Source organism: Phymastichus coffea, unplaced genomic scaffold (genome assembly GCF_024137745.1).
Source record: "Phymastichus coffea isolate CEN01 unplaced genomic scaffold, Cenicafe_Pcof_1.1 PCOF00076, whole genome shotgun sequence".
Lineage (NCBI taxonomy): Eukaryota > Metazoa > Arthropoda > Insecta > Hymenoptera > Eulophidae > Phymastichus > Phymastichus coffea.
The window spans coordinates 514,346-541,695 of NW_026706887.1; the positions used below are offsets into that span (position 1 = coordinate 514,346).

At 49.3% G+C, this 27,350-nt stretch overlaps 2 protein-coding genes across 3 annotated transcripts; both read left to right on the top strand.

The window, feature by feature from the left end:
* Nucleotides 1–172: 172 nt before the first annotated feature.
* LOC131668346 (all trans-polyprenyl-diphosphate synthase PDSS1) lies at nt 173–18,026 on the top strand. Its single transcript, XM_058942436.1, has 8 exons — nt 173–625; nt 11,980–12,129; nt 12,220–12,353; nt 12,539–12,680; nt 14,493–14,582; nt 15,505–15,636; nt 15,736–15,930; nt 16,030–18,026. The coding sequence occupies exons 1-8, from the start codon at nt 479–481 to the stop codon at nt 16,249–16,251; spliced, it is 1,212 nt and encodes a 403-aa protein (XP_058798419.1). The 5' UTR covers nt 173–478; the 3' UTR covers nt 16,252–18,026.
* Nucleotides 18,027–18,997: 971 nt separating this feature from the next.
* On the top strand, nt 18,998–27,293 carry LOC131668256 (uncharacterized). Of its 2 annotated transcripts, none has more exons than XM_058942283.1 (6): nt 18,998–19,119; nt 20,673–20,773; nt 24,381–24,466; nt 25,341–25,919; nt 26,577–26,681; nt 26,750–27,293. In XM_058942283.1, exons 1-6 carry the CDS (start codon nt 18,998–19,000, stop codon nt 27,029–27,031), a joined length of 1,275 nt encoding a protein of 424 aa, XP_058798266.1. In that variant the 3' UTR covers nt 27,032–27,293. The 2 variants fall into 2 exon arrangements, with proteins under 2 accessions (XP_058798266.1, XP_058798267.1); XM_058942284.1 differs by lacking the exon at nt 18,998–19,119 and adding an exon at nt 20,233–20,565.
* The last annotated feature ends 57 nt before the right edge of the window (nt 27,294–27,350 follow it).

The following is a 27,350-nucleotide window of genomic DNA, read 5'->3' on the forward strand; positions in this document are numbered from 1 at the left end:
AGTAACTTGAACGCACACAGGCTGTGCAGCTACGGCTAGGAGAGAGAGAGAGAGAAAGAGAGAGAGAAAGAGAGAGAGAAAGAGAGAGAGAGAGAGAGAGAGAGAGAGAAGAGAGAGAGAGAGAGAGAGAGAGAGAGAGAGAGAGAGTAGCCGGGTGGGAAATCCCACCTCAAGGTAGCGGCGGCGGCGGCTATAGGCCCCAGGAAGGGGTTCGTATTCACATAGCAAGGAAAGCAGACGGCCAGGAGCTGGAGCCTCAAGCTCGGCGCGAGCGCGCTCGACGATTGATTCTCGAGTAGAGAGCTGCGAGAGCGAGAGCTGGCAGTAGGCGGTCGGAGAGCGAGTCAGCTGCAATAGAGAAGCGAGCACGACTGAAGGGAAAACGCAGAAAGCGGCGCGCGGTGGGGACCAGTGGAACTCTCGAAAGTCGTCCGAGTGAGTCGGTTGGGCTCGCAGTCGGCTCACTGCACTTTTCGCCATGGCGTGTTTAGGCTCGAGTCGGCTCTGTGCCCGTGCGGAGAAACTGTGCCAGTTGCGCCGAAACCTCACCACCTCGGCCAGCTTGCGCCGCGAGCTTGACAACCCCCAGGCCGCCCTCTCAACCAGGCTCATCCAACGCTGCCAGGTAAGCTTTCGCCCCGACAGCTATTTTCGCGGCCCTCAACCCCTAATTCTCCTTTTGCTCGCTGCGTGCTCGCCTCGCATCGAGCTTTCGTGCTTTAGGCTTTAGTCATCAATATTTATCCTCGCGAAGCGATAGCAAGACCTAACCTATCAGGGAGAAAAGCACGTCAAATTATGTAACAGCGATAGTGCCGTTGCAGCCTGATTGCGCGGCCTATTGTCTGAGATGGTGGTGGTGGTCGTGACAAGAGTCGTGGATTCTAGTCGGACAGGTGGGTCTGACTGGCGCGGTATCGGGTGAGCGAAGGGAATGGCGTTGCGGGTCATCGCGGGCTAGTCACGAGCACGCGGTGTTCTCTGTGCATATCAGCTGCTAGCAGACGACGTAGCTGTCGTGGTGCTTGCTCGCGGCTGTTGCTATATATATATATATATGTACTATCCACTGCGATAAGACCAGCCGCAATTGCGTCTGCTAGGGCGGCGCGGTTGTGCGCGGGCGCGTGGCGCGGAAAACGCGCCAAAACCAAAGCTCCGCGACGTGGACGAATGGCCAAAAGTAAAAGAAAGCCGCCTACTGTCGCCACTGTGTGCTAATGCGCGTGGCGTGCTTATGGGCAAAGAGCACTTTCTCCTTGGTCATATGCTCGTACGGCAAGGCGGCACGTTGGCCAGCGATCAAATATTTGCTTGCAAGTTTCACCGCCCCCCTCCTCTCTCTCACTCTCTCTCTCTCTCTCTCTCTCTCTCTCTCTCTCTCTCTCGATCTAATTCGCTTGTCGCAGGTTTGTCACGAAAAGTACCGATTGAACTGCAGCTGGTCGGCGCACTTGCCAACGCATACCGAGAGTGCGCGCGTGGGTTGTCGAAAGCGGGATGTTTCTCAAGCTTTCGGAATCCGTATGCGAAAAAAGAGTGTGCGACACTTGATTTGCATGAGGTCCGAGAGTGTCTCTGGCTGCAGGTGTGACGCAACGTATAGCTGAATAGAGGAGAGATGCGACGCGGTCGGCTGTTGTGTGCTCTCGCGGCGATCGCGGTTTGCAAACGCCAGCGCTGGGCGAGGCTACTTCCTTTAGGCGACATTTCAAAATCGCCTTCCGCAAGCCGCTTTCGCCAGCTGCGCTCGGCCGGTCCCCTCCGCGCTTCGGTTTCCAACCCCGTGGCGCCGGGCTGCCGGCTACGCGTGCCAACCGGGATCGCGCGCTCCGGACGCCGACGGCATCGTCTCGCTAGCTCTGCCGTTGGCAGAAGAAGTTCTCCGCGGAACGTCCGAATGCACCTCGCGCAGCGCCACTTTCGCATTCTCCCGGGTGGCTCGTTTATTGCGCAACGCGTTCGATCTGGGAGCATCGACGTTGGCCTGAAAATGTAGTCGCCCGTGAGGCGACTTTTTATTTCGAGTCGCTCGGTCGCGGCTTTTAGCAATGTACACACGCGTTTGCGGTGACGCACTGTGACGACTACAGTCGTCGGTCTGCCCAACCGCTGCAGAGTGCGTACGATCTACAAATATCGTAAATATCGAGCGTACGTGTGGTGTGTGCGCTGCATTCGTTCATTAGCGAACAATCATCCTTTATAATGTGGCGTCTTGAATATGCACGGGGTTTTCGTGACCGATGATGCGGCGATTAGATCAGAGAAAATGACGGGCAAAGAAAGACACGGCGATCGATGGAAGGAGCGTTGCCGAGTGCGCTGGACGTGCCAGCGAGACGGCCAAAGTTGAGCAAGTGCAAACGATTCGTGGAAGATGTTGCTACAGCGCGAGTCGGCGCGCCGACCCCGAACGGGCGTCTCTGCCGAATGGCCATCGATAGTCCGAATACGCGCGGCAGTGCGCGCATGAATACCTTACTAATGCAATTATTAACGCAACAAAGTGACGCGCGCGCTTCTCTGTATTTACATTTTAATCCGTGCCTGCCACATTAAATTTCATGGCGGCGTGCTTCTTGCTCATTGCTCGTCGCCTCCTCTTCTCTTTTGGAAGGCCACCCACAGCAACGCGCCCAGCTTCGTCAAGCGTATTTTGCATGTCGCTTCCGTTGTGCAACGAATCGCGTCTGCCTGCACTGGCCTCATCTCCGCCACTGGCGCTATCCTTCCTGAAATCACACCACACCGAGATGTTGTATTGTTGCCTGCTGTCGCTTCGCTCGACATATGCCAAAGTGGAGCGTCGTTTGAACACTTTAATGACCATATTGGGATTTTCGTGGTCGCACTTTCACTCGCGAGCCGCGCGACGATGTCGACGACGACGCCGACGATAGCGGAAAGATGCGACGCAGACGGAGTTTGTGCGATGATCGCTAGCGTCGGCGAAGCACGCATGATCGTTAAACGGAACCACCTGTTTGATCCGAGGGCACGTAACCATTGGATTTTCGTTCTTCTGGCTAACGCGCATACGCACACGGACACCACGCTGTTCGCGCGAACTTGAGCCGCTCGTCGACAGTTTAGCTGTAACTTGTCGCGCGTCGCGTTCGTTTGATCGATTTCAATTATGAGAAATTCGTCGTTTACCGAGGCAGCACTTGGCTGTGAGTGTCGACCGAACGTAAAGGCGTGACCGAAGACACGGGCAATCAATCTTATTCCGGAGTGGCATGCACGTCGACCGCCTCTAGCTGTCCGCGGGACGCGATAGCTGCGTGCAGTGCTATGTCTCAATCGGCATATATTTCACGCTCGTATGAGCTCTAATGCGCACAGCGCTCGCAGAATTATTGCTTACGGCGTACGCGCGCGTATTTAGCGTGCTGTTGTAAAGGTCGGCTACGCAACGTTTTTTTTATTGGCGTCCAAGAGCAAACGAGGTGAACGAACTGGCTTGTAAATACGTAGTTTTCATTGGCGCTCAGTGTCAGATTTGGCAGCCAGGGTCATGCTGCGGAATTAGGGGGGCCCGATGACGATGTCGCGTCGTAGCGAGCGTGCGAGCGAGCCGTCCAACGAGAAATTGCGCAGACTTTCATTTTGATCTTGAAACCGAGCGCAGAGTCAGAGTCGCGCGGGTAGAAAGCCGCGAGAGCGAAGCAGCGGCGTGCTTGGCGTCGTCGATCGACGAATGAAAAAGGCCGCGCGGCCGGAGATCTTCGCCAGCGGCGGAGAACAGCGCAAAATTGTCCTTGCCGGCCGTATTACTCGAGCGGGGGCGCAATTACCACGGCGGCCGAGGCCAAGCTCGCGCAGACCAATTACGCGATATTGTTTAAACAAAGCACGAGCATCCGAGCAAACGAGTCTCCGCGTCCTTCGCGTCTCTTCGAGCGAGCTCTCTGCCCCGCGGTGCTCGAGTGTGAATCTCCTCTATTGCTCAATCACAATTATCGCGCCGCGCGCGCAAGATCCTTTCAGCGTTTCGCAGCGTTAACTCGATAAATTCATCGGCTCTCTCGTCTCCCGACTCGTCCACGACGCGCGATCGCATTTTTCCTTTTCCTTTGTGCCGCGCGACAATCGTCCACCTGGCTAGATGCCGCCAGCTCGCCTGATTATGATCGATCGATCGCGCGCCTACGTCAAAGCGCGCGACATTACGACAGCCCACTGGAATTTTTCAACGAGCCGTATCTGCCCATACGTAGGCCCATCGTTATTAGTCGACCGGGCGTTCACGACGCCTCGCGACGCCTCGCGACGCCTCGCGATTAGATTCTGCCCCTCTGTCCGGCGCCCGCTATGCTTCGACCGGTGTAAAAGTGCGACGGCTCCCGTTGAAATGGAGGAAAAGCGCGCTGTCGCAGTTGGGATCTCTCGCCGAAGGAAATACCGGTCGTCGACCACTCTCGGCAGCGACGAACCCGTGATCCAGTTGTGCAACGCGCGCTCGTTCGATTCGACGTGTCATATCTCGGGCTCGTTCTAGCTCGGTCGTCGCTGCCTCTCGCCGTGCCAACGACGCGTACTCGCCACCGTCGCGCTTCGCGATCATCTCCGATACGACGACGAACGACGTCAGGCTACCAAGCGAGTTCGCGCGGACGGATGGAGCCTTCGAAAACCGTGCCACTCGTCGGCGTTTCGAAACCTTCGCGAGTCATCCAGCCCGATGAAGCGGTGCGAGCGCGAGTCGCAAGGCGAAGTCAGCGGCGGTCCGCGCGTCGCGTCCATTTTTATTGCTCCCCGAGGAAATGGATGGATGCGGTGCGCGCGGTTCGGCAAAAGCGGACAAAGAGCGTCGGCCGAGCGGCGCGCCAAACGCACGGAAAAGCGGAGAGGCGCGCGCCGGGTCGGACGAGCGGTTCGACGCGAGAAGCCGCGTACGCGCGGCCTTGGGCGGGCCTCTCTTCTTCCGCGCGCTCTCGCTGCATACAAATCAGCGGCCGGCCAGAGATGCACGCGACTCGACGATACTTGCCGCGAGGCTCGTTCGCTCTGCGCGCCCGTACCGGCCGAAAAGCGAGCAGCACGTGCGCCAATGGCGCGCCTTTGTCGGCCGAGCGCGGAGTGTCGCAATCGGCTCGCAGTTTCGGTTATCCGCAGCGGGCCTCGCGGCAGCGTCCACCGACGGCATTATTGCGAACGCTCGGCGTCTCGTGCTCCGTCGCTTTTCGCGGACAGTTGCGACAGGCTGACCGGCGGTTCTTCGCGCCTGCCGCGCTTCCAGCGAGACAATTGCAAACGAGCGGCGCCCGACGGTCGAGTCGAGTGCGAAAAGGCGTCGCGAAGAAAGCAGCCGACGAGCAGCGGCGCCGCGGGCGCGGAGCAGGGAGCACGATGAAAAGCAGAGTTGTCGGCATAAAGCAAGCCAGGCAGAAAGAGACGGGCGAGAAAGTCGGCTGGACGCGGCAACGAGCGACCGGCGGTCCGCCGATTCGGCCCCTTTCAGTAGCTCTCGTCCGCGACCCGTCAGACGCGCCGACTGGCGGCCCCTTCGACGGCCCCACGACGCTGCGTGTCCCCCGCTGGAGGATGGACGTCGATGTAGCTCGCTTGCGAAATCGCGCGTGCCTCGCCGAGGCCAATATCCGCTAAAGATCGCACCGACTTTTCCTCCCGTACTTGACATTCCTGCGCCGCCTGTGGCTTGGCAAATGTCAACAGGTCCGATTGGTAAACGGCAGCTTCTGCGTCGACGATCACTTTCACTGCTCGCAGCAAGCGTTCGCAGGCGAGTGGAATTTGGGCGCCGCGGCACTGCGGACGGCGCACGCCCGTGCGGTTAGTAGGGCAGCGGAGAAATGGGTCAGGTTCAAGGAGACCCCTGGCCAGGTGGAAGGGGACCCGGCGGAATTTCCGCGATCGCCACTTGTGCGCGCGTCCGCGCCGCGCCAGCCGAAGCGACGCAGCCGACGGAAGGAAGCCGCGGCCGCGGCGCTCGCAACGGGCTTTCGCAACGTCAAGTCAAACACGCGGCGACAGCGCGGACGGGGCCAGTAGTGCGGAAAGCCTGCGATCAACGGGCGCAGCGGAGCGCGGCGGGCCAGAAGACCGACCTGGAGAAGAGAAAATCGGGGAGCGCGAAACGGCGGCGGCGGCGGCGGCGGCGGCGGCGGCGGCGGCGAACGCACTTTCTCGATCGCTCGGTCGCCGCCACGTGCGCCGCGGCTAGCCGGCCGATCCGCGGGAAAGCGGGCCTACCTACAGCCGTCGGAGATGCGCCGCGTTCGGTCGGTTAAGGTCGCCTCGACGGGCGAGAGACGTCTCGTCCTCGGGCCGGGTCATTGTCGGTCGGCGCAGTCGGGTGGCGACGATCTGCCGGGCTCGGGCGTTGTTGTCGCGAGCAGGGGCTTGCGAAAGCCCTCGAGACGCCGCGGCGATGAGTCGCCGGTGAGAAAACGGCCAATGCTTCAGTCGTCAAGGTTATCTTTTGCAATTGCCTGGCAGGCTGCTCTCTCGTTACGATCCAGGCGCGCGAGCTCTATCTAGCACCTACGGGCGCCGTAGGCAACAAAAAAACACGCTTCGCCTGGATGTGTGGCAATCCACTCAGCGATTCTCTCTGCTGTCTTTATGTAACGTCGCTTCGATATGATATGCCGCTTTTTATGTAATGAATGCCAGAGAGGGCTAATCACGGCAATAACGGGCGCGCGAGGCGTGCCCATTTGGAGCCGCGCGTCGCCGCTCGCTCGGCGCGCGCGTCTGCGGTCGCGCGAGCCCGAGAGTGTCGCTCGCCGAGACGAGCAGACTGGCAATGAGAGGGAAAATACACTTTCTCCCGCGGCGACGAGCAGCACGACCCAGATCGGCGGGCTCGCGGCGGATGCTGACGGATCCTCTCTCGAGCCGAATCAAGGTCGCTCTCACGCGCCGCGCGCCGCGCGCTCGACCGCAGACCGAAGTGTACCGCGCCCGCGGCGGCTCACCTCGTAACTCTCCACGGAACCGCAGCGCCTGCGCAGCTTTCTTTTCGCGGCCGATCCGCTGCTGCACTCAACAACGCACCTGTTGTCCGCCTCGTCCGCAGTCGCCTGCCGCTGCACCTCGGGCCCGAGTCTCGTCCCGAGTTTCGTCCGCCCCTTTCACTTCGTCTCGGTCGACGCCTCGGATGGGCGTGTGAATGTCCGGCAGGCCGTTGTGCTATTACGTGCTTGACGCAATACCTCGGCATCCGAATGCCGCCACTGGTGGTGGTCGCTGTGGATAATGACTCTGGCGGAGCCGCGCGGATGAAAAAAACGAAGCTGATTTACAATCGAAAACGATGCCGAACGACGGCGAAGCTCGATAAAAAACGACAATACATCACGGCGCGGAATTTCGCAAGGATGAGCGCGGAGTGTGGCGTTCATTAGCGGAGAGCCTCATTAGCAAGTCAGAATGGTGACAGTTTGGATGTAAAGCAGGCGACGTCGGCCTGGCCGAGTCGCGCCGCTCGAGGGACGTCCGTGCGGACCAGCAGGGCCAGCAGGGCCAGCAGGGCCAGCAACGGCCAGATCGAGCTGTAGCGGCAGTTGCAGCGCGCGTTGCAAAGATCGAGTGTCGATCCGGTTCGCAGCAGGCGCTCGGCCGCCTCGCTCCTTCCTCGCCGCTCGCGCAGAATGCCACTTGCAATCGAACTTGCCCCGCGCTTTCTCCTCTTACGCGCATTTGCTTAGCCAATTGAACAATTCGACAGAAGCGCGTTTCGCCGCTCGATCCGACGGACGCTCGTCGGGAAAGGCCGTCGCGGAGCTGTCGCTGAAGCGTCGCGCTCGATAGAGCTCGAGCCTGCGGACTGTCGCGTGCGACGCAAGGGGGATGACGCTCTAGAACCTCGGAAAAAGTGAACATCGGTCGATCTTCCACGGGAGCCTCGACGGAGGCTAATTACCGGAGACGCGACGCGGCGATGATATTTAACGAGCGACGAGTCTTCGGGGAATCGGATCGAGGTGAGGAGAGCGCACAGGCAGCGGTCACGCAAGGCTGGAGCAGCTGATCGCTCGCAGCTGCGAAATGGTCGGCGCGCGCGCGGCACGGCGGCCAGATAAAGGAGCATCGGTCGGCGGACCAGTGCCGGAGCAGCCTTGCGACACGGACGCTCGCCGAGCCGCGGCTTGCGAAAGCCCTTTGGCACTGACGCTGCTCTGCTTTGGACTCGGCGATCGGCAGCCGGCCGGCTGCCCAGCCAAGGACGACCGCTCGCCGACCGCTTTCTTTCGCTCTCTTCCGTCGGCTCCGCGCCGCAGTCCTGCCAGCGCGGTGCGCCTTCCAAGGACGAGCGCCATTATCGCGCTATTTATACCTGCCCCTTGGGTGCATCCTTTCTTTCCACGCGCCGGTCGCCGGCGCGTTCGAGTTTCGCTGTCGCCGATGCCGCGGCTGACGAAATGCCGGACGAAGCCTCCGGCTAGACCACTTTCACATTCTTCCGCGCCGTCGCCTCTTCTCTCCCAGACACCGTCAGCCGCCCAATTTTCTCGGTCTCCATTCTGCGAGCTGCCGCGTCGACGCTTCCCGCCGCACTTGTCGCACTTGTCGCACTTGCCGCACTTGCCGCCCCCGCCGATTGTCGCTCGAGCGCTCGCTTCCGCGCTTCCGATCGGTGAAAGTTGTCTGAAATCGCATGGCGTTCGCCGGCGCCGCCAAGTTTTCGATCGGTTTCTGCCCGGACTACGCGGAGCTTCGACGTTTTTCGCAAATTTAATCTGCCGGGCGCTCGTTAAGTAACGTCCCACGAGTTGTTTATTCATTTGTCTCTTTCATAAGAATTTCATAAGCGATAATTGCGTAATTGTTAAGAGACTTTTAAGCGATCGTGTGGCGAAAAAAAGAAAAGAAAACGCGAAGAAACCAAGTCGAAGTAGGCGTGAAATCGGCAAAGTACTCTGCGCGGAATTTGGTCGTTTGGAGGTGTACGCATTTGGAATGCTAATAAATGCTCTTTTCAGTGAGCGATACGTACAAGGTGCGCATGGAATTTAATTGTGAAACGACACAAGCCAAGGCAACCTTGGAAGGTCTCTCGCCGTTGCTGCAGTTCGATCGATCGATCTTACCAACGAACGACCTGCCGCGCAGCTACCGATTCCTTTGGCGAGTCTCAAAGTTTGAGGTCGCGACTACGCCTCCGTGCCGAGCTCTCGTCGCCTAATAGCCGCGAATATCCACCGGACAGCCTCCGCCAGAAGTCAGCTCTTGCCTTGCGCAACGTCGGCCGTTCAACCCTCTCCACGTTCGATTCGCGACTCGACTGACTGACTGCTCAGCTATTTCAATGATCGGATCTATTAATCAAACGTCTCCACCAGTATATAAACGTATCTCTCGTTAGCGCAATTGTCATAAATAACGGATTCCCATACTCATTAAAAGTCGAATACATTAGACGTAAAGCGTAGCACGTGGTAACCTAGAAACGGCATCTCGAAAAAAAAAAATAAAAAAATCTAAATGAACGGTTAACGCAGCAAGAGTGGGCTGTGATTACAGGCAAAGTACGAAATTACCAGGCGAATAAGTAGCCGGAGAGTGCTCTAGACTTTGCTTTACTAGGACTAGTTCACTTTTACTCGCGCTTGTCAGCATGAATCATCATTAATGAGCGTCCTTCCCCCCTCCTCCAATCTTCCTCTCTCCCTCCCTACTACGCGCTCACCGTCAATCGTCAATTCACATAGCTCAAATGAATTAGCCGCTGCTAAGCACCCTACAACTGATTTCTTCATCGCGCTGATGAGCCATGCTGATAAATATAAATACAATATTATCTGGCAGCTCTCCACTCGTATCTTCTCAAGCCGACAATTCCGAGATTCGCTCGCGACGCTTGTGCAATTTTTTCGCTCGTTCTCGCCGCACATCACACTCGACCTTCTGCCAGCAGTCTTCGAGCATCGAGTAATTTCCGCGAAAATATAGCAGTGCTGCACTTTGACCAAGGGCAACCGTCCAAAATGTTTCGTCAGCGGCCGGCCCGAAAGAGCGTCGTCGAAAATTCGCGCGCTAAGAGGGTTCGCACAGGCCGCGCACTCGTCCACGTTTGACCTCGAGAGCCAGCCGAGGCGTCCAATCGAAATTGCCGCCATATTGCCGTCGGATAGACTTGTAATTTATGCCGCGGTGAAATCAATAAGGTGACTGCACTCGGCCCGCCAGCGACGGCTTCTCTTTGCCTGCTGCCGAGAAAAGCGACAATGAAGCAATCTCGCTTCGCATAGCATCCAAGCAAGCCGGCCCGAAGCTCGCTATTGGCCGTGCGCATTTTTTCACGTCCAACTTTATCTCGGCGCGTCTTTCCGCGTAGATTGTCGCGGACAACGCCTGTTTGCGAAAAATTCTTTGCTCGACCCTCGAAAATTTCATTGTATGACAACACGGAGATTCTTTTGTAACGAACGGCTTGCGCGCGTGTCATCGCTCCGCGTCTATGCGAAAAAAAAAGTATTCCTGGCACGTGTCGTCCTGTCGAATGTAGATTTTTTTTCACAGTGTACGGCCAATTTCCTGTTTCGGAAAGAAACCTGTTACGGACGCCGTATCGTCTGCTACCAGCGATTTCGGAATAATCTCTCGACTTTATTCGATAAATCAGCGGCGTACCGGCGCACCCGGCTAACGAGAAAAGTATCAATTCCGTGAGCAATCAAATGAGCTACGTTTTTTTTTTCGACACGTATGCTATCTCATAAAATATTCGACACCCATATCGATGTTTTGTCTCTTACAAGTATTTTCTAATTAAGTGAATTCCGTGCTTTTTATAAAAACAGCTATAGCCGTCCACTGGAAGCGAATTACTCAATCTACGACGTTTCATTTAAATGTTGTTTCTTTAACCTTCAAAATCAACTCTTGTACGATGAATTTGATGGTACTCAGCGAGCCACTGCTTGATTCGTTGTGCCAATACGGCTACTTTCAAATTTTACGAACAGCCATAGCGTTCGACCGGAAGGGCACTTTCAGAGCAGGACTCTGCCATCGAAATGCAATCACGCTTACTTCTAACGGTCAAGTTAGACAGTTAAACTTTGCGCGGTGTTTACATTAACAATCTTTCGAAGATGATACATGGTCGTTCAAATATAAAATATAATTAAACCGCATGGAAATAGTGAAAACAGCAATCAAATTATATAGTATGCCATAAACTTTTGAATTAGCATCGGTACTCCGTGTTTTTTATTGTAGCGTTCAATGCCTTATAATTGCTAGAATAACATCGGTTTTTTGTTGTTTTTTTTAAGTTAAGGAATATTGACTTCGCAATCATACCAAATTTAAATTGTCTGAGCTTGGCCATGCTCAATTTTTTTTCGCTGTATAGGTAATACACGAAGGAAGTTATAGCGAACGTTGAAAGAAATTATAAAGTAGTCATTCTCAAGAGAACGTCCTTGAATATCTGAGTCGAGCGCATCAAAGAGACTGACGTAGGCTAAGTTAAAAATGTATGATTGGTTAACTTACAATTAGATAAATCACCTTTAAACTCGAAAACCTGCTGACTACTTGACGCAGATTATTGTAGCCTAATGTTCAATAATCAGCCTCGAGTCGGTGCTCTTACACATTCGCTTGAGCTGTAAATTTAGATGCGAAATGGCAAAAAACCGTTATAAATGTGAAATATTTTCGAATTGAATTAATAAGCGTTTAGAGAAAAAGAAACGTTCGCGCGTAGAAACGCCGGAGCGCTATAAAGTAGGTGACCAACGGCCTAGCCACACCCTAATTATCATGTAAGCTGTGCAACAGTTGTATCGCATTGGTACATCGGTGCATTACGGATAAGCGTTCAATCTGGAAGAGGCGTTAACGAGGCGTTACGAGCCGACCTACGAGTAAACCGCGTACAGCCCCATCGAACAAGGTAGCCTCGATTGCTTCGAAAGAGGCTCGTTACGAAAGTGAAATAGGGAAAAGGGATGCTTACAAGCTTATAAATGTTCGACGTTCGCGCGCGTGTTGCAGATGAGCACTGGCAACGAGCACTGCGCCAGCCTGGCTCGGGCGATGAGCTCGATGCAGACGCAGCAGCCGGGCTCTCTGGCGGACTACCGAGTGGAGCCCTACCAGCTGCTCGAGGACGACCTGAAGGACGTCTACGAGGACATCAGACAGGTAACGCGCGGCGTAACAGCCGATCGACTCGGGCAAGTGGAAAAGAAAAAGGAAATGGAGCTGAAAGGCTGCCATGGTGGTCTGTTACAGGAGCTGGTGGGCAACACAACGAACGACCAATTGAGGACGATAGCTACCTACTACTTCAGTGGCCAGGGCAAGGCACTCCGACCCATGGTCGCGATACTCATGGCTAGGGCCGTCAACTACCACAGACAGAGCAAGTCAGTGCAGCCGCATGCGCACTCTTTACATAAACATCCCGCGATCACTTTCCTTTCCTCCTCTCTTAAACTGCCAAAGAACAGGAGTGGCGAGCGCGCCTTATGTAAAAACAGAGCTTTTTCGCTGGGCAAGCGTGTGTCCAATAGTTGACGGGCGAATCGCCTCTTGTGCTTGATCGTTGCAGCAATCTCTTGGCGTCGCAGCGGCAGGTGGCGATGATTGCCGAGATGATCCACAGCGCCTCCCTCATCCACGACGACGTGATCGACCAGTCGGACTTTCGCCGAGGGAAGCCGTCCATCAACGCGCTCTGGAGCCAGAAGAAGGTGAAGCCCCGTTGATCGGCTCAGCTGTGCGCGCTCGCGCGAACCGGTTTCGCCACCGCCGCCAGTTCTTACGCGGACGGCGCGCGGCCAAGGAACCAAGCAACGAGGTTAATGCGATCCACTGGGCGCCCGGATTTTCGAGCAGCGCGCTCGGCTTTCTTCCGGAACTCGACGCGCGCCGTCACTCGCTCTCTCTCGCTCGCTCGCGGTCCTCCTCGACCGGCAATCCTTGTCGGCTGTGTGTGGGCGATGGGTTATTTGGGCGACGACCGGCTGACCAGCCAAGCCCCACGAAGAAATGAGAACTCGCTAATGAATTGCGCAAGGTCCACGGACGGCGAGCCTCGTTAGCACCTGGCTCGAGTCGTACTATGACGATTCAGAGCAGATACTCAATGGAAAGAGCCTTCCCGTCGCTCCAAAGCCTATTGGTTCTCGCTCATCTTTGTTTCTCCGGGGCAAACACCATCTCTTACATCTTTTCCAATGTATTCATTAGTCAATGTGGCCGTCGACGGCGCTTCTCCTCTTTGCGCCTGTTTTTCGTTTCCCCATAATCGCGCTCGTCGAATAAAATCAGGTAGGAAGAGCCGGTTATGCCAATGCCTCCATTGGGCCTGGCTGCGCGAGCTGCGTAAGAATTGGAAATTTGAATCGAACAGTGTAACACTCAGCGGATTACGTCAGGCATTACCAGAGTTACGTGTAACGCTGTATCGACTGCAAGCTCATCCATATATTGATGCCTGTGAAACTTGATTCGAGTGATTACGGATCCTCGTACACGCATCTACGAAATTTCGACAGACCGTTTGTTTACGAGCGACGTCTCCATTGGCGGAGGCCAATCATCCAAAAATAGCAGCTTATCCGGGAGAGCATCGCGCAATATACTAATCGTTGTTCCGCGTTTAGTTGAACGATAATTTTCGGCGGCCTTGCGAACGAGCGAGTGTCGCGCGAAAGAGGGGCGCCGATTATTATTGGCGCACAGAATGCACTTTCTTGGATGGAACTTTGAGTGAGTGGCCCGCAGGCGCACTGCCGTTTTACGGCTTTATAATTACGACAAACACAATTATCCGTAAACTTTTACTTTCAGCGCGCCTAGTGAAAGAAAAACGCAACGCTCAAGTACAGCATAAACATGCGTAGTGGCGTTTCTGTAACAGGCAGCGGCAGTAGCGGCGCGATCATTAATTTTGCCGGCGCGCCGCCGCCGCCGCCGCGGCGATTTACGCTTGACTGCGCTTTTACTGTGCGCTTTAGCGGCCTTTAATTTTCTCAACGTTTTCATTTTGTAATTAACTATTCATATAATATTAATCTGCGCGTATTAAGGTACGCAAAAATGCCCTCCTTCTACTCGTTGGCCCGTTATCCTTTGGCCGCGATCCCCTCGCTCTGATTCACTCGGCTCGAGAGTGCTCGCGGATTAAAAAAGCTTGATTGTGCATGCGCGTCGCGCTGCGCTCAAGTTCAAGCTCGTAACTGTCAACGATAACTCAGGAAAAGTTGCTCGCGTTCGCCAGCTCGCCGCTCTTCGGTCAAATAAAAGCGAAATTGCCGTGTGTGCGTCGCATTAATTGTCGAAATAAAAGCTTTTCGTTTGAATACCCAACTAGTCTGGGTGAGCGAACGCACGGCGCACGGTTACCGAGCGCTAGCGTACGAGAAAAGCCAGTCTTATCTGGATGTACGCGCAGAAATAAACAGTCAGTTCCATTCATGAATTTGTAAATATGGGTTAAGACAGCGATAAAGCGACGAGTGAGAAACTACGTTTAACCAAGCGCTTACTTTTCTTTGCAGGTGACGATGGCTGGCGACTTCATTCTCGCTGTTGCCTCAATGATGATTGCTCGTCTCCGAAACGACGATGTCACTTTAACGCTCAGCCAGGTGCGTTATCTCTGAATATTAGGAAAACTTCGGATCGGCGCCGATTGCTCATCAAGCCTCGACACTGCGGCTTTCGTAATCCATTATCGGCTCCTCGAACGCATTTCATCGACAAATAACGCGCGGCTATCGTGACGATCGTGTGCAACAGTAGCTAATGATCTTCGCCTTTGCAATGATGACTTGTCTTATCGTCCGCCTCGTAAAAGTCACTTGAGAACTCAATTGGTCTGCAGATGGCGGTAGCTGGCAACGCAGTTGTAGAAAGTTTTAAATTATACGCGCACAAAGTGAAATCGAGTAGTCTGTAAAGTTGCTGAACAAATCATCGCTTCGTTCGCAGAATCAATGCTGGTTTTTGTGATTTCGAGTAAAGATCACGGAGCCTGCTCGCGAATAATACCTCGCTGCAATCGCTTTGGGGGGCAGCTTCAAAAACAAGTCCAGTTAGAAGGCTCGAGTATCGCGCTAGTCGATGAGAGCATTGTCAAGCGAGAAAAACTTTGACGAAGCTGACCAGTCTAAAAATATACTTCCAATTAGCATAGCTTTCACTGTTTAGGAATGCAGCCAAATGTCCTTTTACTTTCTATAGGCGATCCGAGGCTGGGGAATTTCGCGTTGGTTCTTCGTTGATCGGCGCGTGGCGTTAGCGCGAACACCAGCGCGAAGTGCTGCTGGACGCTCGGAAGGTTCTGCGCGAGGTAGCGCGTAATTCAATTCGCCTGGCGCAGCTGGAAAATGCGCAAAAAACGAGTAGCGCCGAGCTCTCTCGCGAGAGCCTACAGCTGTGTGATTAAAGCCGAATAAATGGGATCGGCTTGGCGATCGCGATCAGATACGAGCGAAAGCAGCGAGCGCGCAGCCGAGTCGCGTGTTAGGCCGACTAGCTCAGCTTCATTCTCGGCTTTTCTGCGCTCAGGTCGTCACGGACTTGGTTCAGGGCGAGTTTATGCAGCTGGGCTCCAAGGAGACGGAGAACGAGCGATTCGCCCATTATCTCACCAAAACCTACAGAAAAACCGCCAGCCTGCTGGCCAATTCGGCGAAAGCGGTAAGCAGCTGCCTGCTCGCTTTTCTTCTCTGTCTCTCTCTCTCTCTCTCTCCCTTCGTTCGACCGCGCCAATCAGTGCACGCATCGCCATCCTTTCAGGTTACCATGCTCGCTGGCGCCGACGAACGCCTAGCAGAGGTAGCTTTCCAATACGGACGAAACATCGGATTAGCTTTCCAACTTGTCGATGATTTGCTGGATTTTATATGCTCGTCCGAGGCACTGGGAAAGCCGACGGCGGCTGATTTGAAGCTGGGCCTGGCTACTGCGCCAGTACTTTTCGCTTGCGAACGAGTGAGTAATAAGCCAACGAGTTTCCTCAAAGCTACTGATGATCACTCAGCTTCTACACGGTACAAATTCTATCTTAATCGTTCGTTTGTTTGTCCTCAGTATCCCGAGTTGAACCCAATGATAATGCGTCGTTTTCAAGAGCCAGGTGACGTCGAGAAGGCCTTCGAGCTCGTCCACAAGTCTCAAGGACTGGAACAGACCAAGTTCTTGGCGAAAAAGCATTGTGTAGAAGCAATCAGGCTTGCCCAGACTTTAGCCGACAGCCCTTACTCTAAAGGCTTGGTCGTGGTCAGTGATCTGGTTATAAACCGTACCAAGTAATCAACGTTTCATACCGATAAAAGACAGCATTCAACGTACTATCTGAACATGAAAATAAAACGACCAAGTTCTGTTGGAGGCAAAGATCAACAACAAAACGTAATGTAGGAAATAGCCGCTTGAAACACGCAAACATATTGGAAAATGCTAGAGAAAGACTTTTAATGAGAATGGGAGAGTGTACATGAAAAGTTGATTGATCGAAATGGACAAAGATCATTTTATTAATGAAAAGCAATAAAGACATTCAAAACACCGATAATAGGATCCTAAGAAACAATACTAAAACTGAAAATTAAGACCGTACAATTATACATAATTACGTATGACGATCACAACAGTAAAGTATCAATGGACAAAGTGCCTAGATTAAATACAACACTGTAAATATCAAACAAGTTCAGACTCATAGAATATATGCTAACCATACATGTGTTAACACGCGAGCACAATTTTCATTTATCAAATTGTCACGTGTGCTCTCTGTAAATGGATTTGCTCAATCGCTTACTTTCATATGAAAACACCGATTGCATGTGAAATTAAGTTAAAGAAAATTTATGCAGGAGGCATATTAAAACAAACTCACAAGTCTATTACGTGCTTGGCAAGCATCCGTTCATAATATTTACAATTACAGACATTAATTAATTCATTAGCTAGAACCTTAAGGATTTCTCAGAAAGATCATGAAGGACTTGGGAAAATACATTACATTATTAGTTGTATGCGTTGAAGCCAGTTAATTTTCCATAACGTACACCATTCTTACTATTTTTTATTTATTCATCTTGTTCTCGTTTTTATTTTACTTTCAAAAATGTGTTTTCTCAAGTGTTTCGAGGCTCGACATTTATACTCTAAGATATCTGTCGTAAGGTCTGTTTTAAAAATAGAAATTAATTGATTTTGTAATATAAAATAATGTCATAAAGTTATATATGTATAATGTTATTGTTTAACTACATTATTACAAATCAATCGTAAAATTAATGATCAATATGTTTAGCGTTAAGAAATAACTTATATGTTTTCATATGGATTTAATGTATATACCTGAGAAAATGTTGTCTGTGGTTATACGAGCAGTTCCAATGATATAATGCCTTAATTCGGCACGAAACCCCATAATCAATAAAGCAGTTTTATTTTTTACTGATGTCAACATTTCTATGAGCAACAAAATAGTATTAGGAGCATGCGTGGCAGTAGGAATGAAGAATTTAAGTGCGTGCATTCTAAACGTTTAGTAAAAACATTCGAACATAACGCCGAATTATGCCGAATTATGGCACATTTTTTGTGGAATTGCTCATATATTTACTTACTTTTCAGTACAGTATATAAATATGGTTTTGATTATAAAAATGCAGTATGAAACATCAACACACAACTTCAGTTGAATCATGCTAGCACATGAATTTTAAAAGGTACTACATTTTTATGAGATACCTGTTGATTGTTATGCACAGCGCGTACAAATCTGATTCACTTTCAAGCTTCATTGAATGAAGTTTCAAATTCATACCAATTACTTTTTGAAAACGATGCAGGTAAAAAATTTTGTTGGCGATTGTACAAGTCTGTAAATATTAGATAGATTATAAATATTTTGCAAAGGACTGTTTCGCAGTCGCAAATTAATGGTGTGGGTGACCTGACTCAACGACTTTTACTAGTACGAAAGATTATTACTTTATAATAATAAACGGTGACAAAATTTTATTCGATAAAGTCATTGTTATACATTGTATGTAAATTAATCTCTTTTTAATACAAAAACAATTAAAATATAAAATATGAGTGCTATTTATTACATTCGCCCCTTCAGGTCGTCATACACACACACACACACATACACACAAAAGCGCACACAAATTTAAAGTACTGGAAAAGGCTTTTGCCGTATTCGTTCAAATAAAGACATGCGATCGAACAAATAAATAGGTAAAGTAGAAAAAAGTAGATAGTAATATATATATATATATATATATATATATATATACATGCGCGTGAAATCAAGAGCGCAGAAAGTAGATGTAAAAATATAACGTAGAATCTTGGAGAAAATAGAGGGGAGAGATGTGTTGATGGTGCGAAAAGAGGGAAGTAGAGAGTGAGAACCGAGTTTCCCTGGTTTTGCTGTTAGTTTCAGTTAGTGCTTTGCTCCCAGGGCCTTGCCGCCAAGGTAACATCAACTTTTATCGACAATTAATTGTCACTCATTATACATATATGTCGCAATAGAGGTTTTGACGAATAACAATCAAATTGACATTTACTTTGTCGCGATTCGTTATTTTGCATTTCAATAAGTCAATAAGCAATTTGAAAATTCCTTAAAACGGTGGAATTGTTCCAGATTGAAAAGCATTGACACTTTTGACTCGACAATGATTTTGGCAAAAATAAAAAATGAAAGGAATTGAAGCTTTTTGACGGTGAAAAGTAATGAAAAAATTGATATTTTTTTAATTTTTACGCGAACGCTGAGAATCCAATTTCACGTAACGCGAGCCAACAACCATGCCGCGAGATATATTCGGAGGAATTTCCTGGTTAAAATAGAACCGGTTGCTGGATCGTTCCGGCTTATTCAATGCCCGTTCAATACTCAAAAGCAAAAAAACTTCTACGATTTCCAGTTTTCTTTCTCTGTTGCAAGACATATTTTTGTTATCAAGTGCTTTCATGTTAAATATAAGGTTTTAATATTGAGGCAATTAAGAATTTTATTGTGCGAAAGATGATGACATCCCCAAGACTGGTGAATAACCAATTCAACTCTCCAATAAGATTGTATTCCCCGGAGAATATCCAAGAAACACTCGAACGTCAGACTCAAGTGCTATCGAATGGTGCAGTTGGGTAAGAATGTATTATTCATTATTCATTATTCAAATTGCTAAAGACACTTAAAACTATATATTAGCCAAAATTACATCAATAAGAGTTATACATATTTTACATGTTTTCACCGAAGCTATCATTTGGCGATGCTGTCTTCCAAGCGGCTCATAATTTTGTTTTGAATGGATTTATCGGCAAAAAAATATTTATTCGATTACGTGAAAAACCTGTTCAAGATCATTCGGAATATGTGCGCATTGGTATAATGACTGTTACAATGAATCGAGACTAAAATAGTTAGGAAAGGTGAATGGTCGAGCATTTGTAAAAGCGATAATGTTTGATTGATATGCTTGAAGTTTTTAATTTTCCAATGATACTTCAATGAACTTGTTCTTTTCTTTAAGGTGAAGCAGTAAACTTCTTAATTAGGTCTTTCTGTATCTATACCATTGAATAGCGCTTCGAGAGACATCGAAAATTGCAAAATCTCTTAAGGCTCGACAAATAAATTGTTGTAAAAAAATCGGTAGCTAAAAATGTGCTGCTTGAGTGTCTGCAAAGGTTTTGATAACACACAAAAGCAAAGCATTTGGTATAATGTAGCGACTATGTTTATGAAATCATTTTTAGCGCGCTAAAAATACGGAAGCAAGAGAGCTCAGATCTTTGTTCAAGTGGAAAAGTTATATGTGCTTTGATGCTCGCTGTGTATCGTAAAATAATGTAGATCATGAGACGAATATCTGGTCTACGTAGTGCAGAAGCTGAACATTATGTATGTCGATACACTAACATCATTTGATGGACCGTTGAAAAATCGTTCGAATCTCGAGGTTAAAACGAACGAGAAAAATAGTTCCGTCTTGGGGATAATAATCTTGGGGATTTAGGGCCAAATAGCAATTAATAGGGGGCACACAGGATGAACGAGCGAGCGAGCGAGCGAGCGATTGCTGATTAAGTAAGAGTGCAGGCAGGCGTGTATTGGTTATCGAGAGAGCGAGTTCAACGTATACGCAGACAGTAGCGCGTCGATTCGCGGACGGCGGAGCATAGGCGAGTCAGCAGTGAGCAGTCGGCGCAGCCCTGTCTCGGGCCATTGGCGATCGCGCGAGAGAGGCGCCGTCAAGAGGTATTTTCAGAGGGCCGATTCATCGCTCAACCAAAATAAACCTCGCAAAGTCGATCCGCGCGCGCGCGCGCTTACGTCGTACCTACGGCTCACCTATACGCGCGGCTGCCTGTTGCGTTGTTGCGCAGACCCGTCATCGCAAGTCGCGCACACGCGCACGCGTACTCCTCAGTTTGAGCCTCGCGCCCTCGCCAAAAGCTCCGCTTTTCCAGCTTTTTTCTGCGTCCGTACTTTTCCTCTCGGTTATCTCCATCGTGCTGCTCTCATAGCGAACGTTTCGTTCAAATTGCCGTTAAGCCTTCGCATTGCAAGATGATTCAGGAGAGAAGGTATACTTTGATAAAATTAAATCGAGTCCAGGCTCTGTTAAACAGCACATCATTGTTTGCATTCGACATTTCCTTCGCTGATTCTTATTACGTACAATCCATTGCAGAATCGATTTTAATAAATTATCCAAGCCCGCAAATCTACAAAACAGTGCTGTGTTAAGGATGTTGGAAGAGGAGGAGCAAAGGAAGAGATTAGGAAAACCTGGTAAATTTATATGCAACATCCAAACTCTTAGTAATAGTAGTAACCAATCATTACTTTTATTAAACATGATGTCATCGGCTTCTTGTAAAAATTAATCAAGCTCAGCTCTAATTTTCAATTGCTTCGAACATAAAAAATGTTGCACACAGAGAGCAAAATAATAACAACAATAATAGTAAAAATAATAATAATAATAAGTTACGTTTTGCAATGCATGCGCACCAAATGGACATCGTTATTTCTTTTTCATACAAGTAATATTTTGTTTGAATTGCAAAACAGTAATTTTCGAAATAACATATGCAACATTCTATCTTTTATAACTAAAATATGAGTACCCAATTGGAGATAATTTGATAATCTAATCTGTTTGTTCGGCGTACGTCTATTAGTATATAGGTAGGCCATTACTCGCTTATATGTGCTTTTTACTTCATAACATTTTAATGTAAAGAAGATAGCTGGAAATGGAATGACTACGAAATATCGTCAACAGAAGTTGGAGATTTAATACGACCTCGAAGTCAATTGAGAAATTCTTGGCTTGACTTTAACTTAAACAACGATCTTTCGTTTGTTAAACGTTTTTCCACTCAGCGGCAGGGAGCAGTAATTATCGAGCATTATCACTTGATTCACTTGGCATCATAGTTTTCAAACCGTTATAATGAAAACAAATTGTTAAGAACGTAAATATTTAAATGAATACTGATTCAGTGTTCTCGAAAACGCATTTGCGACTAACTAATTACAGTGTCTCCGACATTTTAAATTAATAGTAACTAGTAGCGGTTATTTGTCAATTGTTAACGCTTTCAGTCAGTCCGTTTTAAAGTAATGAAGTCGTGTAAAGCCTTGTGACGAAGTAAAAGAGAGTAGTTTTCGTGCTACGCAACCTTTCACACGTTCCAGATTGATTCTAACAGAGCGTCGAGATTTCGACTGTAACGCGTACTACTCAAGGTCGAAAATTTCATGAAAGGTTGTTCTTTGTAAAACTTGAGAAAAGTATTTGAAAATTGTTTCTTTGCTCGAATCACGCGAATAGCCAAGCAGCCAATCGCGCTTGTGCGTTCTATTCGTTCAGCTCTACAAATCAAGTGAGCTAATAAGAAGCCAAAAAATTCATCTTACAAGATATATATTTATAGCGTTGAGAATTATCATTTACAATTTTCGCCAGCTGCCATTGATGAATTTATTGATGTACAGCCAAAAAGTATCATGAGAATAAATGTTGTCGCATTATTGCATGTATTTATAGCTGGCAAATGATTATCTAATGACTAATATTTTGAACGGATTTTAAGAAAATCTTGCCAACACAGAAAACGAATGTAACCACCCTTGAAATGTTGTGGTATACAATGTTAATTGTCAAGGTGTTTGCTGACGTAGTCTCCAGTTTATTTTTATATAGCTACTTCGTCAACGCGTATCTTTCGCTAATTTTAACTTTTTTCAAAATTCACAATTGAGAAATATCAATGCAGCTACTAAAGCACTGTCGCATGCTAATTATTTATCACGAAAAACAATGACTAACATTTCGTTGAAAGATGTAGCCTATATTAAATTGAAGAACCTCGATAATAGTTCATACATAGCGTTTAATTTTTTAAACGAAGTTTCGGACGTACTTATAATATATATGAAAACACTGAGATTTTTGAACAAAAAAAATGGGCAATTTTGTTTCGCGTCCTACTTCACTGAAATATGATGACTCAATTGAATAACCAAGTGGCTACTTCGGTTTCTAACTAATTTCAAAAGTTTTGTACTTTGGCGATAACGACTGCATTGCAAACGAACGATCGTGCAAACTTGGAAAATTGCTTAAGTGAGCGTATGAATTATACGTAAATAAAGCTATGAAGTACGAAATAATGATAATACTCGACGTGGTAAGTCAACCCTTAAAACATAATTAAAAACTCATGACAATATTGAAAATATCATTGCGATCATTGCCGAATAATGGAAAATAAAAATAAAGAGTTTGTTTAATAAAGTTTAGTTTATGCGTGTAGCGCAAGTAAAGGAGTAAATCGTTGCAAGATTATAATAAAGACGTGAGTTTGTCTGTATAATAAGGTTTAACGGACTGAATTAAATCGAAATCGAGGTCGCGATCGTAATTAAAGCGAAGATGCGGGACTCGTGGAAACGAGTAGAAGCAAGGCGGAGAATGGGAGAAATCAGCTGTAGAGCACAAAACTGTCTATTTTCAGCGGAGACTTTCGTCGAGTGCGATGGCCAAAGTCCACGAGCACGTGCAATTAAACTTGGTTTTTCCTCGTAATAAATGTCGTCGGTGCACGCGTGGCTCCGCGTTTTCCCGATCGGAGAGTCGTATACGTCGGTTTTCCCACTTTTCGCGAATCGTCCCCACTCGCGACCATTTGACACGCGAAGCCCCGCGAGCGTTGCAATGTCGCGGTTTCTCCTCCTAGTGCCATCCAAAAAATGGCAGTTGCAATTTGTCTAGCGCCGACGACAAGTGCATCGTTATCGCTCCGCAGCTCGGTGAGCGACACAACTCGCGCGTTCCGCTGACGTTAGTCTCATTTCCAGTCTCAGTCCGATCATAAAATTCTGCTGCGAACCAGTGTAAATCATTTGCAACTAAAATGCTTCTTCTTAACGAAACAACACTAATCTTGCGCGTTACGGATTTTCGTCTGCCTTCGCATTGCTCGAATGATCGCACATACCTGCAATGCGATGCATAAGCAGCGCGCCTTTCTAATCGATCGTTAGTCGAAGCACAAGATAGTTATGAGAGTGCATCGTTAATTGCCTTTTCTGAGATATTCAATTATTATCCGGCGTTTATCAGTTCTTTCAAGGATAAGTCACCATAACAATTCAGTGCAAACAGATCAATTCTCATCCGACTAAGGATGCTTTTGTCGAAGAACAACCTCAAGACATTTGGTTGAAAAATCGTTTGCTAGTTGTTTTTTTTTTTTCAGGATCGGCGCCAAACTAATTTACGCGAGCGCACCTCGGCGTCAAATGTACTTTGAATATAATGACAATGTATTTTTGCATAAATTCAGAGCGCATAGGTCGTCAGCCTCCCGAATTGATTCTGTCGCATTACGGAGTGTGAACAAGGTAGTTACGGAAAACAAATGAAAATCACGGATCGCGTTGAAGTGTACGTTCAATCGGCAGTGACGCTCGACTATAAGTTGTGAAAACTTACCGCGCCAGAAATAGCTTGTATACGAATTCGATGTCTCGTTTTCTGTCCATCGGTCGTTTTCAAAAGTATGCGTTGGTCATTTGCTACTTGTGTAATCGGAAAACTGATCCAAATTATCGCGCTTGCCAGGAGCTTTTGTGTTTATCGCGATGTTTGTTCGCTTTGGCAAGAGACTGCCGAGATACTAAGGCTCTTAATTCACACGACGAATTTCACACGCGAACGCGTTGAAAGCTTGGTGCGGACCTAAAGGTCCAGCATTCTTTCAGCATTACTCATCCTCGCGTACATTAACTCGAGCAGCAGCTCATTAATTCTTACGATCACTGTCCAGCGGACTCGGAATTCATCTGTAAGCATTCATCGTCAGTAATAATTTCTTTCTCTATGCAGGCTTGAGACGAGTTGAGTGGCCACCCACGAAAGAAGGAAGCTTAGATTACGTAGATTTCGTTGAACAGAGCCCTGTTCAATCAAAGGTAACAATTTTTGTTTGAAAGCCACGCTATTCGATTGTAGAGCTGTAGTTGACATTCATTCATCGGAGCCCTTCAAATCGTTATGTTATTTCAATAATTATACAACCGATTCAAGCATTCCTCGTTCTTTTCGCAAAAAGTCTCCATTGATTATTCGATTGTTCAATTAATTAGGGGCAACGTCAAACTACGCGAGAGTTCGTTTGACAGCTACTACTAAAATAACTGTGCCAAAAGTGTCGAAACGTTCTACTCATTGTAATTATGTGTAGCGATCAGCTTTCGTCGTTGCTTTCGCAAGTTTGAATGAATTTGTTCCTCCGTATGTTAACTAATCAGTTGATCAATCTCGATCGAACTAACTCGTTTTCTCGGTCTAAAACAATTTGAATAACAGGACATTTGTCAATTCGGCGTTGTAACTTTCACATGGATTCCATAAATGTTCGGATGATTTGTACACGTGCACGGTTCCGTGCTGACGCCGATCGTTAGAAAGTGTAGAAAATGAAAATAATGGCTTTTTTCGGCTTCGCTTGTGTTCATGTTCACGCGATAGCTCACCGATCAATGTCTGACCATATGCAATCTATTTCACTTGTTCAGCAATAAATAACTCTTTGTTTTGCGCGTCCTACTTTGAGCTTTGCTGCTGTTAAACAGCACCAATGTTTCTTAAAGTTGAGACTTTTTTTCTTTTTTTTTTCTGCGATGCCGAGAACGCGCGATATTTTGGTGAGTTTATTCGCAACGCGCTCTGATATTCGAAAATTCTGGGCGAGTCGCGTAATAAGTAATGCTCCCGACGGGAGGACGAAAGGCTAGAACGCGCGCATCGTAGGATATAAAAATAAAAATGTTATGGGGAACGAAGACTCGCGCCGAGGGCGAGCGCGCCACATACCAGAGCAAGAGTCCAGCGTTGAGGGAAGAAGCCGTCGCCTGGGCCAAGGCGACCGGCCAACCGAACGATCAGGCAAGTCCCTCGCGATACGACCAAGGCGGGCAGCCGTGGCGACGACAGACCGAGGCGCCGCAGCCCAGTGCGGACAGAGCGAAAGGCTGGGCCTCGGTCTCGCCGCAACCGACGGCGAGCCGTCCGCATCAACGCCAGCAGCAACAGCAGCAGTTCGTCGCGCCGCCTCAGAGCCAGCCGAATGCCCCGAGAAGCTGGAGCTCCGTCCGACCCAGGGAGTACATCGTACCGGTAAGCTGCCCCTGGAAGAGCGAGGCGCCGGGCCGCAGCTCGACCGGCTGCAACGAGCAGTCGACCAGCGATCTGCCGAGCCTCGACACCTGGAAGCCCCAGTCGTGGACCCAGCACAGACCGCAAATCCAAATAAAGCAGACGCCGGCGACGCCGATCGGCAGCAGCTTCGGCGACGAGCCCCGGCAGTTCGGCGACGGCGCCTGGAACGGCTACCCCCGGCAGCATAACCTGACCGTCAGCCAGGTGAGCAGCGCGATTCGAGGGGCTCCCTACAAGCATCTGCGTGCGCACCTCTCACTCCTTCGTCGCTCTATCATCTTTCACTGCGCTCAGCTCCGCTAACTGTTTATTTCTTTGCAGCTTCACGAGGTCGTACGTTCTATTCCGGGCAAGGACTCGCCAGCACCCTCTCGGCTCTCTTTTTCCTTCTCTTCCGTCGCGCTTTTCTCTCCGCGTGTCGTTTCCGAGCGCACTGCCAAACGTGTACATGGCTGCACAACAAACTACACGGCTCCGAAGACTCTCGTTTGCCCGAATCGAGCAGTCGCTTTAGACGACACCAGGCAGATGCAAATTTAGAAAAGGTCCACGATTCGTTGTGCGCTGAAGCGCGTTCAACAACGGCCTCCGCGACATCTCTTGAATTATCTCGGAGCGACGCGACGCTTTGAACGCGCGCCAATAAATGAGATCAGGCTTTTTTTCACCTTCCCGCCGGAGATCGCAACGGTTTTGCCGAGTCGCTACCAATAAATAATAGCCGATTAATTAAAGCATCTACGACGCGTATCCGCAAGTAATTCGCCAGTGCGAGCGCGAAGAAACTGGCGAGCGATTAGGCAGCGCACGGCTTAGCGAAATGGAGGTGCTAACGTGAGATCCGTTGCTTGGTGCTTTCAGGAGGTCGAAAGCCCACAGTCTTACTACAAGCCGCAGAGCTCGGCTGTGCATTTGGAGCCGCCGGCAACGCTGATCACGCTCAGGGCAGAGCCCCCGATTTCACAGGTAAGCGACTGACGAGCGAGACGCTCCACGCTGACGTGCCAGTTCTCCGTGACGACTGCTTGCTTTAGGAGCCCTCCCCGGTGTACCAGGCACAGCCAGCGGCTACCGAAGCGGCCTACGACGGCATCAACATGCGCGGTGACCAGAAGTGGCCGCCGGCCTCGGTGAAGCAGCAAACGGAGGCGGAGAACCGAGCGCGCATCGAGCTGGCCAAAGGCCCGGCCTGCCGACCGCGCAAAGTCCACAAGGACTACAGCGGCTTCTTCGCCCAGCACGCCGTGACAAACAACTACCCGGGCTATCGGGCCCCGCCCGGCACTCAGTTCTTCACTCCGGCCTACCAGCACTGATTCATTCGCCATGCGCCTACGCCAGCAGCTAACTCCACTCGTGTCGCCGCAGAGGCCCCAAGCCAACCAATTCTTCCGGTTTCGCACGAACTGCATCAACGATTTTATTCTTACGACTAACGACTACTCGCCACACGATTGTTCTCGCGACCTGCTACCTTGATTACTGTTCATCACTTGCGGTCGCGCCTCTTTTTCAACGTCAACTGTACATTGTTGTCTATCGCTTATCAATAAATATAGACACTCACGATCAAATCGATCTTCTTTAAGGAATTAAATCACTTTCGCTACACATTTTCTTTTCCAACAACTCGGT